The sequence below is a fragment of the Salvia hispanica genome, chromosome 4, assembly GCF_029641045.1.
Source record: "Salvia hispanica isolate PSC_SH4W2 chromosome 4, Shi_PSC_v1, whole genome shotgun sequence".
Classification (NCBI taxonomy): Eukaryota; Viridiplantae; Streptophyta; class Magnoliopsida; order Lamiales; family Lamiaceae; genus Salvia; species Salvia hispanica.
In genome coordinates, this window is record NC_142695.1 from 46,516,923 (window position 1) to 46,534,691 (window position 17,769).

Sequence of the window (17,769 nt, forward strand, 5' to 3'; positions counted from 1 at the left end):
GGTAGAGAGATGAAAAGAGAAAAAAAAAAAAAAAAAAAGAGTAAAGTAGGTGTAGAAAAATGTGTTGACTTTTACTAAAAATGGAAATGACTCTATTACTATGGAACGTACCAAAATGGAAAAATGACTCTATTACTACGGAACGGAGGGAGTATAAAATAGATGGAGTATATAATAGTAATACGAGTTTTAATGCATACTAATTTATAAAATCGAAGAGAAATAGAAATATAAAATCTAAGAGAAATAGAAAGAGAAAATGATAAGAGTATTGTGGATAGATAAATAAGAACATAATATAACTAAAAATATGAAAGACTCCATTTTTAGAGTACTTCAAACATCAACATATAATCTATATATACTACTTACAAATGATCCAATCCAACGATTTAGATTTTAGTTGGGTATGATTTAACATTTCTTTTGAAACTTTAGTAAATAAAAAAGAATAAAAGAAAACTGTGCGCATTTAAATGCATGATGCAAGCGTTAGTAATTAAGTTCAATTGGAATCCATTAATTTCAATAGGACGGATTTTATAACTCTACATTTTATTGTACTCCCTCCCATAATAAGAGTCAAATTTAGTGTAAGCACGAGTTTAAGAAATGTAAATAATAATGAATTAAAAAATTAATGAAATATGAGGCTCACTGTTTTATAGTTAATTATATATAAAATGTGAGAGAGGTAGTAGAATGTGGAATCCAGTTACTCATAATAAATATGAAATGTGACTCTTATTATGAAATAGCTAAAATAACAAAATATTACTCTTATTATGAGACCGAGAAAATAATACTTATTACGTTTTGATCCCAATAAATCATTCTCATGTTTGATGAAAATGTTATGGTTTGAAAAAGAAACATTATTCAACCAAACACGCCAATCAATCAGTGTTTACTTTCCTTATATTTTTATCGTGGAAGAAACATTATTCAACCAAAGTACCAAACACACCAATTATTTTGGGAGGATGTCTAAAATTCTATAATGGCGACTAAAGGAAAAGATATGTAAAGGCAGAATTGAAATCAAGAACTTAAAATATACACTATTATTTCCAGAGGTGAAAGATCAAGCAATACATCATGCCATGCCTAAACAAAAAGGATCCAAATGAAACTTGGTATCTAGTTTACAAACACACATGCAAATTAACATAATTAACGACACTTGACACTATATTGTGTAGCATTTACAAGGTCAATACATTCTATAGAACCAAAAATCTCACAGCTTCAGACTTTTCTTACCCAGATCTCTCATGTTTTCGAAATGAAAAAATGTCCTATTTCAGTCTAATTGGAATAAAGATAGCAGATGCCCTGAAAGCTTAGTTGGAAGGGTGAAGAATCTAAGAATGGAACAAGATACCAGTTAGATACTAAGCCAGCGAACATACGAACATTCACACCATCGAGGGAGTCTTTTGCAGTCCCTGTAGCAAAAGGACTGGTATATAGACTATTCCATTCATCAGAAATGAGAAGTTAAGCCATTAAGAATGGTGAGATACATGTGTATTTGTTCATGGAAGTGTATCCATAGGATAACAACCAAGGACTCGGAGGAACCTTGCAAACTCCTGTGAGGCAATAAAAACAAAAATGCTTTATTACATTGCAAACATTGCTTTCAAAATATAGATAGCCAAGGACTTCAGCTCATGCACATTCATGCAAAAACAATATAGGCCAGAAAAAGTTGCATTTGTGTGTTAAGAGTTTTCAAAAATGCTTACTTGGAGATGTCCCAGAGCATACTGGGCACGGGGCTCCGCCATAGAAGCTTCAAAATCTATGTGAAAGAGGTAATCAAAGTATCTGCAGGTGGTGTTATAAGTTACTTACTCTATGTAATAAACAGAGTGAGCATTTAGATCAGTAGCAAAATGATACTAAGCTATCCAAAGTAAAAGTTATAGAACAAATTAAAACATTCATCAGCATTGTCTTTTCCAACTTTTTTTTAATCAAATTTCAGGAAAGAAGCAGCTCTAGAAAATGGCATTTTTATTTTTCTATTTGCCACGAATTTCCAAACCTATAAACATGCTCCATCATACTTTAGCCAATACTCCTACATATCAACAATGTGGAAATTGAGCCTTTCTGCAAGCTTATGGTTTTCTTGATGATAAAAAAGTACATGTTTACATTTCCAAGTAGAAAATAGATTAAAAAAAATATAAACCGCAAAATCACAAACAAGAACAGATATATGCCTCCCATAATGATAATAGCTACGCCAAGAATGAGATACAGAAACTCATTATCATTGAAGAGGAGAAATATTTCAGCTGTGTCCAGCACTAGCAGTAAGTTGAACAGTCCTATAAGCTTTCAATTCTAAGCCAGTTCTTATATATCATAGCTTAGATAATCATAGTGCAATAAATGGTCTTCAAAGTTGATAAATTCTCTTATAAGTTTTTTAATTCAAATGGTCAATGGAGTTTCTCAATTTATTAAGTCTGCCTGCACTCTATTAATATTCTGATCAGAATTTGAACAAGACTGAGGGCCTCTCACGACCCAGCCTGAAACTTTTATTTTTTAATTTGCAGCCAAAGTTTATATTTGCTTCATTCATAGTCAAATAAATTTCAATTCAATCTATAGCTTAAACACAAGGGATCTTACTCCATATAAAAATTATATACTAGTGGAGAAATTAAGACACTCACGTGGCACTTCCCCTGTTTGAGTCATCAACAACCCTCAAAGGCCGTCTTCTTTGTGGTCGGCTCTCAATCTATAGTTTAGTTCCATAGTCAAAAATCAGTCACCAAATGTTAATAGTCATGAAAAAAAGGAACAATACACCCAATCAGTAATATAAAATTACCTTAGACAAATTAATGCCCCTCAGAGCAAACACTGCCAATGCCTTGAACAAAATTCCAGGGCCCTCGTCCAGACTGAAGACAATGCTAGTCTAGAAAGAAATGATGGAATCATTGTAACACATAGAGATAATCAAGCCTTACTAAAAGAGAAATACCTTATGAGGTCTAGTTGTTCCTGGGATTATAGGTTCCCTTGCGAGTATCAGAAAACGGGTAACATTGTCAGAATCATCCTGATAGGAGGAAATTGAATTAATTCAGGGATAAAAAAAAAACTTGGCATACAATTTAAGTGCTGTTTTTAATTAAGCAACTGACCAACAAAAGATCCTGAAATGAAAGTGCATGTGGTAAACCTACGTGATAATTGATAAGTTAATTAGTTAAGGCTATGCTTGAGTCCATTCTTATCTTACAGTATAATTGAACCATAAAGTTCATCAAGTTGGTTTTCAGTATCTTCTACTCAAAACATGTTAGTGTATAAGTACATATTCGAAAAAAAAGAGAAATTTGAGTTAGAGACTAAGTATATAAAAATCTTCTTCCAGTTATACTTTAAGGAAATACAAAGGCCGAAGTAGGGCACATGAAGAATAAAGTCCGGAAATAGAACTACTTACATCCTACAAGTAATAGAAGAGTTGCAACACAGTTAGCTATAGGGATTCACAAATGAAGTTTGACCAATAAAGATCCCTTGCACTTTAGGAATGCACTTTGATGAAATAATAGTAAGATGATCAGCTAGGAGCCATTGTGACCTTAATCATTTTATCATTTGCATTAAAGCTTAAGCTTTCCATTCAGGCATGTACCAAAATCTACAGATAAGGTACCTGCCTGCATCCTTTCAAGGGCTATTCAGAAAGACGGGAAAGTAAATGGGAAAAAATCGATTTTTGGGTGAATATGGAGAAAAATGTTCCCTAAAAGGGAACCTTATATTTTATATTCTGAATAAGTTTGAAATCCGAAAAATGCCATTCTAGTTGGCGTCTTCGAAAACGCCAATTTGAATGCCGTGTTTAAATAAAAATATACTCTTAATTACATTTACATGAATATGAGTTAGTGCAAGTGGTTCCCATCTAAGACTTGGATGGTTGCATTGATCTCCTGTTCGGTTCATGGATGGATCTTCCTTGTCATTTTTTTTTCATTTAATTCTATTATATTATAAAATATTTTTATATATATAATTTTTATTTATATACTAATATAAATAAAAATAAACATTTAGCAAAAGCAAAAATAATAGGTTTATATACTAATGCCAATTTAAATTTAGCATTTTGAAATAAACAAAAAAATAAAATAAAAAACGAAACAAGAGTGAAAAGGAAGTTTTGCGATAAAAGTATAACAATAATGAAAAATTGCAAAAATTCAAAAATGAAAGAAAAAACACAAAGAAAGAAGCTATTTTGCGATAGAGTAAAGGTCAATTTTGGTTCGAAACATATGACCAAAATATGAATTTGGCCCAAAACATTCACTTTTTGAAAAATGGGAAATGTCGTCGGAGTAGTCCTTTTTTTACCGTTCCATAAAAAAACTAAAACACTAATTGCACAGTGGCATGACCGTCATTTGTTATGGATCTGTTTTTCAAAAAGTGAATGTTTTGGACCAAATTCGTATTTTGTACATATGTTTAGGACAAAATTGACCTTTACTCTTTGTGATAAAGTGCTTTTGTTGGGTGCCGAACCCAACCCTCTATTGCGTTAATACCATTTCATTTGAATGCCAGTAGTAGGCAATCAACCTCATTGTTAGTTAGGCAGGACATCTATTTATATAGATACTTAAAAAACGTCAACCTCTGCGGCGTGCCACTCCAATTAGATTGGCGTTTTTCGTATTTAAAGAATGTTAAAATAAATATTCCCTTTTATGGAACTTTTTTTTCAAACCCACCCCAAATTCAAATTTTGCCTAGTAAATGTCAAAGGGCGATAAAACTCACCTGTATTCCTTCAGCCAGAACATCAAGTCCATATATTTCTGCAGCTCGAGTGCTTGCAATTGCTCCCGTCTCTCTCACACCTTCACAAACTACAATCTGCCCTGGTGTTAAGGTGAGACACAGAAAGATGTAAAAGAATATAAAGGGCCAAAATGATACCTGAGCGGCATGAGCAGGATCATCCGCAGTTACTCTGGTTACACCCAGTTCATTCAGGAAAATCTCACACTGATCAAGTGCCTGAACACCAGCAAAATGAACTGTTTTTCAGGCATTTAGTACAATAAATGAAAGATACAGTATGTTGTAAATCACGAAATACAGAAACAGGGAGTTCCCTGCTAGCTTTCTATCACATCGACCTCTCTTTTCCCTTCCCCTCAAACTAGCTTAAGGAATTCAAGAAGCAATCATGATTTCAATAAATCCTTTAGACTTACACTTCCCATACACCACTCACATCTCCATAATGTGATAATTAAAGCTGTAATCTACAGTTCTTATAAACATAATAATTTGAAATTGATAAATATATATGTAGATGACATCCAGACAAAATATTATACTCATCCTTTAGACTTTCATATATTTCTAGCTTACTATAGCGAATCAGATTGCATATTTGAGAAAATTTAAACATATAGAAATTGGCATATCTTGATGAAATAGCAGGCCAACTGTAGCATCGCTCGCTACTGCATCTCCTAGTAAACAAACTCCGAGAAAAAAGTAGTCGTAAGTCTGATGCACATATGTGGAAGAGATTCAAGACAAATGATTACCTGTGGATGGCTTAATACACGCTTTAACTCTTTCTTCCTAACCCCTGGCAATCCTAGAAGGCAGTGATTAACAATTAACTGAACTTCCCCAACAATGTGAAGTCTATGGCGAAGAAGCAAGTCGTAGTTACGATGGATGCTCCCTCCAACTGAATTCTCAATGGGAAGTACTGCTTTGTCGGCCAACCACAACTCAACTGCCTGTGCAAAAAGAAAAATCAATAAAAGCCTTAAGGTTACAAAATAAAAGATAAAGCCCGCTTTCAGAAGTGTCGTAACCTTGAATGCAGCCTCAAAGTGGTCACATGGGACAGTCTCACATTTTGGATATGCTTTCAAAGCAGCAGCCTCACTATAAGCTCCAGGAACCCCCTAGATGAGGCAATAAAATAAGTACTAAGAGAAATAAGCAAAAAAAAAGAGCCATCTTAATATCTTACTAGGCAGAATCAAGATCACATACCTGATATGCAACACGGACCATCTTACCATCACTAGAGGAAGAAGAAAAATGTGTTGCTGACAATGGCTCTGCATTTTAAGATAAAATCAGTAAAAGAATATGAACAGAATTGAATTATCCTGAATACGGGTACACAAATGCATCATGTATGTGAAGTAAATCATTCTAAGGGCAGTATGGCATCAATCCTAACTGCAAGTGATCTTATATTTGACATAATTCTTGATGTATTCAAGCATAACAAAAATTCTACAGGATCAGAAACGAAGACTTTGTATCTGGTTCGGGAGCGTTTTCTTGTGAGGAATGGCCTAGATAGATAAACATAGTATAGGCTATCTATTGTTTACATTGATGTGTAGAAACTACAAGATATCCCAAAGCCCTTGATAATTTCAATCATTCGAGCTAATTTTGCTTGAATTGTATCCCATTGAAAGGGTGGGATTATAGAAATCCTAGTAATAAGGATAAAAACACTGAATCATATACCTTATCAACCATGAAACCCCCTGGTGGGATAGGCTGCAGAGTGACACTATTTTGTAAACTACTCGCACATCATTAACTATGATCCACTCCAATTCAGTACAAGGCAGCAATTTCTTCGATTACAACCAAAATAAATTTCACTAATACTTCAATTGTAGGACAGGGACTTGAAACAAAATCTAAAAGGACTCTTAAAGACGCAGTAATTCAGGAATTTTCAAGCAGGAGGAATCATCTTCTACGAGAGCCGATCAAATTGACCAGCAATTGAAAAGTATGATCGAGAAAGTAATTGCGTTAGGTGACTCACTTGGGAGAGAGATTAAGTCTCTTTGAGCAACATCGCGAGCTGAAGAGCTCTCATCTTCAACTGGTGCCACTGCTCTGTGACACAAGCACTTTAATTCCCTTTGAATCCTGGAATACGGAAGATTAGGTCGGCCGGCGGGAAGAACGGGGAATGCCGATTGAGAATATGAAGAGCTTTTGCTAGCGGTAGCGCAGTAAAGTAAGATCGGTGCTGCATTGAGAGCCATGTCCGTTTCTGCTGCTCAATCATGCAATCAAAATGGTTGAAAAGTAAGGAAGCAAGGATGAAAATGGCGTGAATTTCATAGGGTTAGATATATTGGTGGAGTTGACGATTTCTGGATTTTCCGAAAACGTGTGGATTTTATTGGGGTGTGACATCGGAGACTGAATTTCGATCATTTTATTTTTCTCTCTTTTTTTGTGTTTATGTGCAGATTTATGGAGGGAAAACCTCGATTACTTACTGCTAATTAAATCGTCACCAGATTTGGGTTTAAGGCTTTAGTTTTAGGAAGTAAAATATCATGAAAAGAGAACTGAAGCTTGGATTTTCTTGCTTCTTTTGCACTTTTTAAAATTAAAATATCATCAAATTGTGTTAGATGCTCGTGTTTGTGTTGATAAAACAATGACAACTGAATTATGTGTTCTCATTGGTAGAAAATGATGCACGGGTTGTTGGCTATCAATAGTTAAATCACAAACAGTAGAGTGCACTATTGTTTCCACATTCTTATTCTCAATTTCTAATAGAGAATTGTAGAACAAAAAAAATTAATAAGTTAGTTAATACGAAAGAAATAATTAAAAATTAAAAAATTATGAATGATAATCTCCTGCCGAAAAAAAAGGTTCCGATGCTAAAGAAGGAAAAGAACCCAGTATTTCAAAAGAAATGAAGAATTATAAATGAGGAAGCATTGATTTATAATTTTAAAGATTATTGATAAGAGTACTTTCGTAAAGTCTGTTAATCTAATTAGTTTACTGCTACAATACTAATACAAACCCTAGAAAAGTCGTTGAAAGTTTGATGTTTTTAAATCTTAAGTTAATGGATATGTGTGGAATTTCGGCGTCATGATGCAAAAATATTTACATTAATTCTTTTTTATATACAAATAAACATATACATTGGCAAAGTAAAGTATAAACTTTTAAAGACCACACCATATGGAGATCATTCTATCGTTTAGCTAACACACAAGCAAAAATAAATCAAACTTTTTATTCTATGTTATGTTGTTATAAGTTGGTAACATTTGTGTATGTTTCATCGGTTTTCCTTCTTTAAATGTGCTACGGTTAAAACTAACTTCTGAAGTTCTATGCCATTTGTATTTTGGATCCATGAAAATAGTGACAATTTATTTTTCAATTTCCTTTCTCCTCTCATTTCTATAACAGATACCACACAAACCGCTTTCGCCCGATGATTGAAAGTTGAATAATCAATTTCACATACAATAGGAAAAAAATTATCAAAATGTCTAAGCCATCAACTAAGCCCCCAACATTCGTCACCGCTGCCGTGGAGCCACGAGACTACGCCAACAGCCCCGCCCACTACGCCGTGGCCACACGTGACCATGCCGCCCTCACAAACATCGTCTCCACCTTGCCGAAGCTTTCGGACGCCAACTCGATCGACACCGAGGCAGAATCCATTGCGGAGGAGCGCCTCGCCGAGAAAATCTCCGCTGCCCTCGACGGCCGAGATAACCCGCTCAAGGAGACCCCCCTCCACATCGCCATCCGCCTCAACGACGTCGCATCCGCCCGCATCCTCGCTGCAGCGGGGGCCAACATCTACCTCCAGAACGCCGTCGGGTGGCACGCCCTCCAGGAGGCCCTCCTCCGCCGCTGCAAGGAGATCGCCCCCATCCTCGTCCATTATGGCCACCTCAACACCTGGTCGAAGTGGCGGCGGCGCCTCCCACGCCTCGTCGGCGCCCTTCGCCGTATGCGGGACTTCTACATGGAGATCTCCTTCCACTTTGAAAGCTCCATCATACCCTTCATCGACAGGTAGACAAAAAAACGAACCAAATTAAACGTAGTTATACTCCTTTCTTTCAACAATAAATGTCTCATATTTTACGCCTGAGTTTTAAAATATTGTTTAACTTCATAACAGAAAGTGAGTAGAAAAAAATAATAAAATATAAGTCATTGCTTTTATATTTTATGATAAAATGTGTGTCAAAAGAATTAGCATAATATGAGGTCCACTTGTCACAAATAGTAAAAGTAAAATGAGACATTTATTAGCAAACAAACGCAAAAAGAAAAACTGAGACATTTAATGGCGAATAGAATGAGTACTTTTAAAGTGAAATCGAGCTGAATTGTAACCCATAGGGTGGCCCCCTCCGACACATACAAGATCTGGAAGCGCGCCGGGAACCTCCGCGCCGATACCACTCTGGCAGGGTTCGATGGCATGAACTTCAAGCGGCGCAACCAGAGCTTCCTCTTCATCAACGACGTGGACCGCCCAGACGTGCCCCAAGGGTCTCTCCTCGTCGTCAAGCACGACAAGAAAGAAGTCCACGTGGCCGAATACCAGAGGATTGGGACGCCGCTGACGGAGGATGAGATCGCTAAGGACTGCAACCCCTCGAGTGTTTCTCGGCCCAGCGTGGACGTGTCAAAAGCGGAGCTCGTCAACTGCAAGAACTGGAGGCGCCAGGATAGGACTGAGCACGTGGGGAAGTGGAAGTCAAGGGTTTACGAGATGCACAACGTGGTGGTGAAGTTTCGCGAGTGCAAGCTGCCAGCAGAGGCAGCGGAGTTATCTAGTGAGGCGGAGAAAAAGCAGCCCAAGAAGGTGGAGGAGGCAGCATTTAAGAAGAATCTGAGGCCGATGCTTTGGTTGACGGAGCAGTTCCCGTTGGAGACGGAGGAGCTCCACCGCTTGTTGGATATTCTGTCAAAGAAGCTTACCGCCGTTAAACGGATGAGGGAGGTGTTGAAGACAACCTTCCCACCTAGGACTTTTCCGGTCAAGGTAATAAATCTAGACGCATGCTACTATACATCCACTGCTTTGAATTAATTTGGTTGGGTTTCTTGAATCAGATATCGATACCTGTGGTTCCGACGGTGAGAGTGGTGATAACGTTCACAAAATTTATAGAGCTACAATCAATGGAGGATGATTTTCACACTCCACCGTCAAGTCCTGGGCCAGAAGACGAGAGTAGTAGTGGGGATTACGCGTTCGCATCGAGTAGTGGCGGAGAGGAGATAGATCCTTTTGAGATTCCAAGAGGGTATACCTGGATCCGAAATGATTCTACTTCTAAAAAGACTAGGAAAATAGAGACCACTACGTCCAAGAAAACAACATCAGAGTAAAATTTGGTCAAATTTTAGTCCGTCCCACAACTTTGAAAATCAGCAGAAAAATACTCCCAACATTTGTTGTCATTTATGCGTTATATTGGCCATCACATGGAGTATTATGCATCGTATTCAATATAGTCACAAAATGTCTTATATGAAACCAAGACAAAAGGCTGAAGCACCAAAGTGGCGTTGAATGAAGGTAGTCACCATACCTCCAACCAAACATAAGGAATCAAAACTTATTTATATCTTTTACACCAAACAATAAAAAAGATCGCACCACAAAGACGAGAGCACGATACCATCCCGAGATTCAACTTAATTGAACGCATACTTATTCACACAAATCAACATCATATTAACACTGAACAACATAAATTATCGCACTTTTGAAATTAAAAACAAGTTGCAAATTTCAATTTAGAACTAAAATGCTTCATAAATCTCACCATTCACCTAAGAAGAACACGCTGCTCTGCAACCTTTATCAAACATCCGATTTGATACTCTAAAAGAGTTTTACTGGTTGTGTTGTTCCACTTCTCATCATAGCACAGAATTCCTCATAGTTGATTTTTCCATCCTGTAAATACCAAAGATGTGGAACCTCTATATATAATTTGAAGAGAAAAAAAGAAATGAAAAATATACCAAATACTTTGATAACTTACATTATCTGTATCCACCTCCGAAATGATTTCTTTAATGGTAGCTCCCTCCCCCAGACCATAGTCTTTCATAGCAGTTTCCAGTTCGTCCATTGTGATATAGCTGAGGTGCGTTTTAAATAAAATGGCAATTAAGTTACTGATAATGCATGTGAGTTCCACATGGAACTCAATTATTGAGATCAAAACAAGGGCATTTGATCTTAAGGCATAGAAAAAGAAGAGCAAGGAGAAGTTCAATCAGGTCTTACCCGCTGTTATCCTTATCAAAAAACTGGAACGCTTTAAAGAGATGCTCATCTCGTTCGAGCTTGTGTCTGTGCATTGTAGCAGTGATGAATTCAATGTAGTCTATAGTTCCATTTCCATCCACATCAGCCTGGCATTAGCAGTAACAATTGTTAAATGTAATAATCAGACAAACCCAATGTTAGATAGTATAAATTTCGCAAATGAAAGTGGTTATACTTACAGCTTCCATGAGTTGTTGCACTTCTGTTTCGGACAGTTTAGATCCAAGACGAGCCAAGCCAGTTTTAAGTTCTTCAAAGGTGATTGTGCCGCTATTATCTGTGTCCATATTCGTGAACATTGCTTTAAGACCTTTAATTTCTTCTTCTGATAAACTTTGTGCAATGACCTGCAGGAAGTCTCAGATCCCGTGAGCTAGGGTAAGAACATACCCATAAAGAAAGCTATGCAAATAAAAGCCTAGTGAAGTTTGCTGCTAATCAACTAAGCCCAAATGGCAAGAGCTTTATAGTTCATAAATGCCATTTCTCGAACCCTGCTTCTGTTGCAGCAGTTAAGATCTAGATATGCATGCCATAGCAGATCAAATCACTCCATACAAGAGAACTGGAAAATGTTTGTATAACAGAGAAGTTGAGATGCAGACTAAAATGAACTGCTTACAACTTTTAAACATTTTTCTGGGTGTCCTGCAATTGTATGTATGATTCATACCAAATACAAAGACATGACGAAAATTACCTTTAGTGCAAGTTTCTTGAGCTTATTCATGGCCCTGAACTGCTTCATCCTAGAGAGTACGGCACCATCTATTGGCTTGTCAGATGCTTGTCCCTTAATCCAAGGATGCTCTTTAACACAAACAAAGAAGATAAATTGAATTCAGTTATGAAATAAAAAGTAAATACAATGATCACCATACAACTTATTTATAACAGAAAACATCAAAATACGAATTCGTTTTTAAGTGTGAAAAACAAAACAAAATGATTAAAAGTAACACAAAACATGCAACAAAAGTATAGTAATTTGATGGGGGCCTTTTTCTTATTTACTGCTAGGGTAAAACAAGTTGATTCCAAAGCCATGTTCAAGCTAACTATACTATAAATGAAGGGCTGGTTTCTATGATTCGCAATAAAATAATAAAATGTAGGAATTCTGGCTTGAAATGGGCAAAGAAAGTAGCAAATAGTATGATCAAAAAGGAAAAGCCATTATGAAAGAAAAGTTCACAAAACTGTGAAATTGATAGAGGACATTTTCAATTGATTCTCTGCATTATCTTTTAGTTGTATATTGTATTTAGGAGTTTAGTGATTAGTTTGTTAAGAGATGAGTTTCTCTCTTAGAGTTTCATGTTGTCTAAAAGAGCCTTTTTGTTTAGGAATCTTCTTCCACAGTATTATAAATAGCTCCTCATTAGAAGGGCTGTGTCTTGGGAAAATAGTTGGATTAGGACAGTAGTTCCTAGGGCCTCACAAGAGGATTTATCTTGTGCATTTTACTATCCAGTTATTGAGTTATTTCATGTTCTTCTGCATTTTCCCTTCTTTCTCTTATGTTTCTGGTCTTTTTTTTTTTTCTGCCAAGCTACCTTTACTCCATATCAGAAATTCATAAAAGATTTTAGAAAAATGTACAAGCATACATCAATAGCTAAAAATAGAGGAGATTACCAAGTACTTGTGCAGAAGTTATTCTCCTTCTTGGATCCTTGTTCAGCATTTTTCGAACAAGATCTTTGGCACTGTTTGAGATTGAAGGCCAAGGTTGGCTATCAAAATCAACTTCTTCGTTTAGTATAGCATCAAATATTCCTTTTTCAGTCTCTACAAAGATGATCATGAAACTAAGAAACCCGGCAAGTAAGAGTACTTGATGCAGATAGTAAATTAGCCTTACCAGCCCAAAATGGAGGCACACCACTGAGGAGGATGTACAAAATGACACCAGCACTCCATACATCTATCTCCTTTCCATAACTTCGCCGAAGAACTTCTGGGGCAACATAGTATGCACTACCAACGATGTCGCGATACACCTTGCCTGTAATAGCCATCAAGTTGACAATAATTACTTCTCAGCTTATATGCCCCCTTTCCATTAATGTCCTACCATCAACATCCCTGATCATACTACAAACCAGAAACTATACAAACATAATAACCCTGTAAAATGCCCCAAGCTCGTGCTGATGCCACCACTATCAACTATTTGGCATCTGTACTCGCATTGCCAAAATAGCCATCAAGCTGAGAATAATTTATTCTCAACGTATTAGCCCCCTTTCCATTAATGTCCTACCATCAACATACCTCATACTACAAATCAGAAACTATATGAACATAATAACCTTGTCAAATGCCCAAGCCTGCGCTAGAACGCCACCAGTTTCAACAATTTGTCATCCGTACTCGCACTGCCAAACTAGTTAACCTAAATTGCTAAATTGTCCATCAAGCATATATATACACATATTCACTACTCATTCAATATGGGACATCACAAACCCCAAGATTCATACTAAAAGAAAACACTTGTATATCATCAAGCAACTAATCATCCAGTTCCAAAGCAAAAACACTACAAGCTAACCTTCCTCAATGAAGACAGAGAGTCCAAAATCGGTGGCCTTGAGCGTGGCCTTGTCATCCTTGCTCGAAAGCAAGAAATTCTCAGGCTTGAGATCCCTATGCATCACCCCCATAAAATGGCAATTCTGCACCACATTCACAATCTGCCTGCAGAGATCGGAGGCAGCCCTCTCGGAGTAGTGCCCCTGCGCGATAATGCTGTCGAAGAGCTCGCCCCCGCGGCACACCTCCATGATCAGATGCACCGATTGCCTATCCTCAAAGGCGCCCTTGAACTCGACAATGTTGTGCTGCCCGCTCAAATGCTGCATAATGTCCACCTCTCTCTTCATATCCTCCTTATCACTCTTGCTCGCCAATTTCCTCTTCAGAATCGATTTGCAGGCGTAGCTCTGCCCCGTCGCGATCTCCGTGCACATGTAGGTTACCCCAAATTGGCCCCTCCCCAATTCCTTCCCCACCGAGTATTTCGACTTAACGTCCTCGAATGGCTTTCCGAGAATGTTGTTCGGCTCCAATCTCTGAGCTGCTGCGGCGGCGGCGGGAGGAGGCGGCGGGTGGTGGTGCGCCGCCGGTTTTTGGTAATCGTGGTTGATTTGCTGGTAACCTGCGCTGGCCCCTGCAGCGGAGGTGTAGCCATTGGCGTCGGAGGTAGAGTGATTTTTCTTGCTGAAACAACCGCCCATTTTTGGGGGATTTTTGCTATTGCGAGTAACTTTGTGAGTTGAATCTGTAGGGAGCCGTGGTATGTGTGCGAGCTGCTGGAGATGAAGGATGGAAATCTGCGGAGGAATCGTTGGCGCAAATTTGTTTGGAGAAATAGTGTTTTGCAGATCAGAAAGTTAACAGACAAAAACTCTGTTGACTTGTTGGCGAATGTTTTACACCTTTTTCATTTCTTCTTCTTACAATTAATTAACTATGCGTTCATGTTATTTAAATTCGTTTACATAATGGTAAATTGCATCCAAAATGATTTACATTTCAATCTGCGTCAGAAAATAGAAAAAGGGAAGAATATGACGTGTCAAATTATAAGAAAGACGCAAATGAACCCAACTACCTAAATTCTAATTATGAATCTTTATATTAATCTAAAGAGTAATACCACTGTCTCACACGCTTATTTGTTGTGAAATAAAGTTGTTATTAGGCTTTGTGTGTCTTTACTCTGTATTAATGCGATGAATATTAATCATTCGACTGCATTATATCCGTCTTTTCTCCAACACATTTATTCCACATTTTTCATGTGAATGTTGCTTTTGGGTTTGGTGATTTGAGATATGGGCCTAAAATGAGATCTTCCATTGTTGCTCAAGTACAAAAGATCTATACTGATAACTATGCTCTTATCATTTTATATCAAATTGTACGATGATAGACGTCAAACTATTGATAGTTGATTGCAACTTTGCAAGTGAATAATAATGGGTAGAATTAAGGGCAATTAATTGATAGGTTATACATAGTGAAACTAATACCATAATACAAATAAAAAATAATTTGATTCTGTGGATTGCGATCTAAAAACTATTTCTGATAGTATTTCTAGAGAGGATATATTTTCAATTTATTTAATTCATGTATATATATAATGTACATATTCTTTTTCCTTCTAGAAAATATATTTATTTAATGTGGATGTTAATTGCGACAATTATACTTCACATTTATCATATAGTACTATATAATTTCTTACCTATTAATTTGAAATATATGTCCCAAAGTATTAATGAGTTTTATAAAGCACCTTGCATATAATATAAATAATTGACATAGATTTTCCAATTATTTTCCAATTGACATATCTATCTATACATATATAAAAGACGAGTTTTGCCCTTAATTGCAAATATTTATAAGTTTTGGATTGTTTAATAAAATTTAGATATTTTGGTTGACCAATCAAAAAATTAATTCAATTTATAAATATAGTTGTTACAAATTTAATCACCATTTGTGAAAATATTTGAGTCAATTCATCTATTTATATTTTGGCCGTTACAAATATTTGGCTTGGAAGTTTTCTTCATAAAGGTATATAAATTTTTGGCCGTTATAAATTTTTAATAATTGTAATTTAATCTCAATATTTCAATAATAAGCATTACATATAGATCAACCATGGAATTGGGGTTATATGAATTAGAAGATTTGTAACTTTGTAACCGTCTCATTATTAGGAATTGTATTAATAATAATTTAATGTAAATTTTTAACACACTATAACTTCTCTATATTTTTTTTGCTATATATATGTGCCATTCACTAACTTATTACTCACTTTCTCATTACCTTTACCTATAATCTATTACATCACTGAATTTTCTACGAATTTGTTTTCAGTATGATTCTTGCTTTTTATTAATAGTATATTTTCATATTTCTACATTTTACACATTTTTTAAGTGTAATTATTATGTTACTGATATTTGTTGTTATGTTCTTATCAGAGAGGATAGTTAAAACTATGGAAATGAGATTTCTCTATTAGCAGTCTACCATAACTTTATCAATCAAAGGTTGATATCATGGACGCATTCACATTGCCAAATTTGGTTTTGAAATTGATAAGTATTTTATAAAATTTTATAGTACAAATGATAAGTTGTGTTCGCATTATTCACGAATGAAAATATTTCTCAAAGTGCAATATGGGGGTCTGTAGTTGACTATGTTTGAAGTTCTTATCTACATATGGGAGCAAACTGGCTTGGCTAAGAAGATGGTGTCGACGCAGATGAAAGTGTTGGAAACGGTGAGCTATTGGAGATAGATGAGGGTCGATGGGCGATGGGACAGAGCTGCATGAGCATAAATGATTTTAGATTCTATTTTTTATTGAAATTTTTATTTCTTGGTTGCATTTTGATCTATTAATGGACTTGACTAATTTGCTATTGTTAATTGATTTTCTAATAGTGAAATTATTGAATGTTATATGATTAGTAATTAAATGGATTGATGAACAATGTAATTAATTTCAATATAAGTATTAAATTAAAATTTCAACATTATTAAAAAAAAATCTACAAGACAATATGGAAAGTTATTTTGATTTTTCAACATTACCAAAAGTCAAAATTGCTTCGTAATTAAATGTCATTGGTTTATATTGTATTAGTGATTAAAACCTCTGTATAATTTTATTTTTTATCATAATTTATTTTATTTAAATTTTTAATTTTATACGAGAAAATTTAATAAATCGTGTAACGCACGGGGTTGATACTAGCAAGTAACATGTATCTCACATATTAATGTTGATTGTAGCGGTTAGATATAACGAAAAAATGACTATGCATATAGGTAAATGATAATAGTATGTGCAATGTACTGATTGGTTAATGTCTAATGCCATGGATCTATTGTGATATGTACTTTAAAGATCATTGTGTGTTTGTGATATGTACTTTAAAAAATTATAGTATCTCTTTATTAAATTACAGTTTTTGTTCATATTGTTATTTAGGGTTGTATAATCATTTTTATTATAAAAATAATAATTTACCACTTTCATTTATATTTATTCGTGATATATAAGTTAAAATGTACTCCTATAAGGAGTTTTACGGAGTACTAGTACAGTTAGCATCGGAGGGGCCGGCAATCTTGCTGCAATGAGTCTTGGGGTCGTGTAGTTGTTTTCATCTCTCAGGCACAAGTGTGAGGCCTTGGGAGATGGGCTTCTGGCAGCCAGTGGGTTAAGGTCTCCTCCTAACAGGCTACTGCGTACCCTGATTTAACCCCCTCACATGATGTCGGGCCGGAGTGTGGGGGTTGCCAAGGCGACGTAATCGCTTTTTTTGCCCCCGCAATGGAGTACTCCCTATACGATCATGGCATTGGCATATCTTCACTAACAAAACATCCAATAACGAGCAATGACAGACCCAGGTGGGGTCGGCAGACCCCACCGCCGGTCCATGAATACCTCCGAGAACCTCCCAGAATTGGCCGTCGACCCAGGGCTGCTTCGGATCCAACCCCACGCTATGGCTGCTTCGTCGACATGGAAG

The 17,769-nt window shown here is 36.2% G+C and overlaps 3 protein-coding genes across 4 annotated transcripts; 1 reads left to right on the forward strand and 2 right to left on the reverse strand.

Annotated features, from left to right (window-relative positions):
- Positions 1-1,035: 1,035 nt before the first annotated feature.
- Positions 1,036-7,284, reverse strand: ADT1 (arogenate dehydratase 1). Of its 2 annotated transcripts, XM_048095603.2 has the most exons (12): positions 6,878-7,284; positions 6,076-6,143; positions 5,892-5,984; positions 5,613-5,813; positions 4,990-5,070; positions 4,831-4,926; positions 3,014-3,091; positions 2,858-2,947; positions 2,697-2,764; positions 1,752-1,833; positions 1,527-1,595; positions 1,036-1,448 (listed from the first exon to the last, which is right to left on the reverse strand). In XM_048095603.2, exons 1-11 carry the CDS (start codon positions 7,101-7,103, stop codon positions 1,539-1,541), a joined length of 1,140 nt encoding a protein of 379 aa, XP_047951560.1. In that variant the 5' UTR covers positions 7,104-7,284; the 3' UTR covers positions 1,036-1,448; positions 1,527-1,538. The 2 variants fall into 2 exon arrangements, with proteins under 2 accessions (XP_047951560.1, XP_047951559.1); XM_048095602.2 differs by having other exon boundaries at positions 1,036-1,595; positions 6,878-7,283.
- A 992-nt stretch (positions 7,285-8,276) lies between these two features.
- Positions 8,277-10,301, forward strand: LOC125193997 (uncharacterized). Its single transcript, XM_048091987.2, has 3 exons — positions 8,277-8,907; positions 9,241-9,889; positions 9,961-10,301. Exons 1-3 carry the CDS (start codon positions 8,366-8,368, stop codon positions 10,237-10,239), a joined length of 1,470 nt encoding a protein of 489 aa, XP_047947944.1. The 5' UTR covers positions 8,277-8,365; the 3' UTR covers positions 10,240-10,301.
- A 219-nt stretch (positions 10,302-10,520) lies between these two features.
- On the reverse strand, positions 10,521-14,645 carry LOC125193996 (calcium-dependent protein kinase-like). The gene is made up of 8 exons (XM_048091986.2): positions 13,749-14,645; positions 13,056-13,199; positions 12,830-12,982; positions 11,892-12,001; positions 11,371-11,538; positions 11,150-11,277; positions 10,902-11,001; positions 10,521-10,813 (listed from the first exon to the last, which is right to left on the reverse strand). Exons 1-8 carry the CDS (start codon positions 14,431-14,433, stop codon positions 10,739-10,741), a joined length of 1,563 nt encoding a protein of 520 aa, XP_047947943.1. The 5' UTR covers positions 14,434-14,645; the 3' UTR covers positions 10,521-10,738.
- Positions 14,646-17,769: the final 3,124 nt, after the last annotated feature.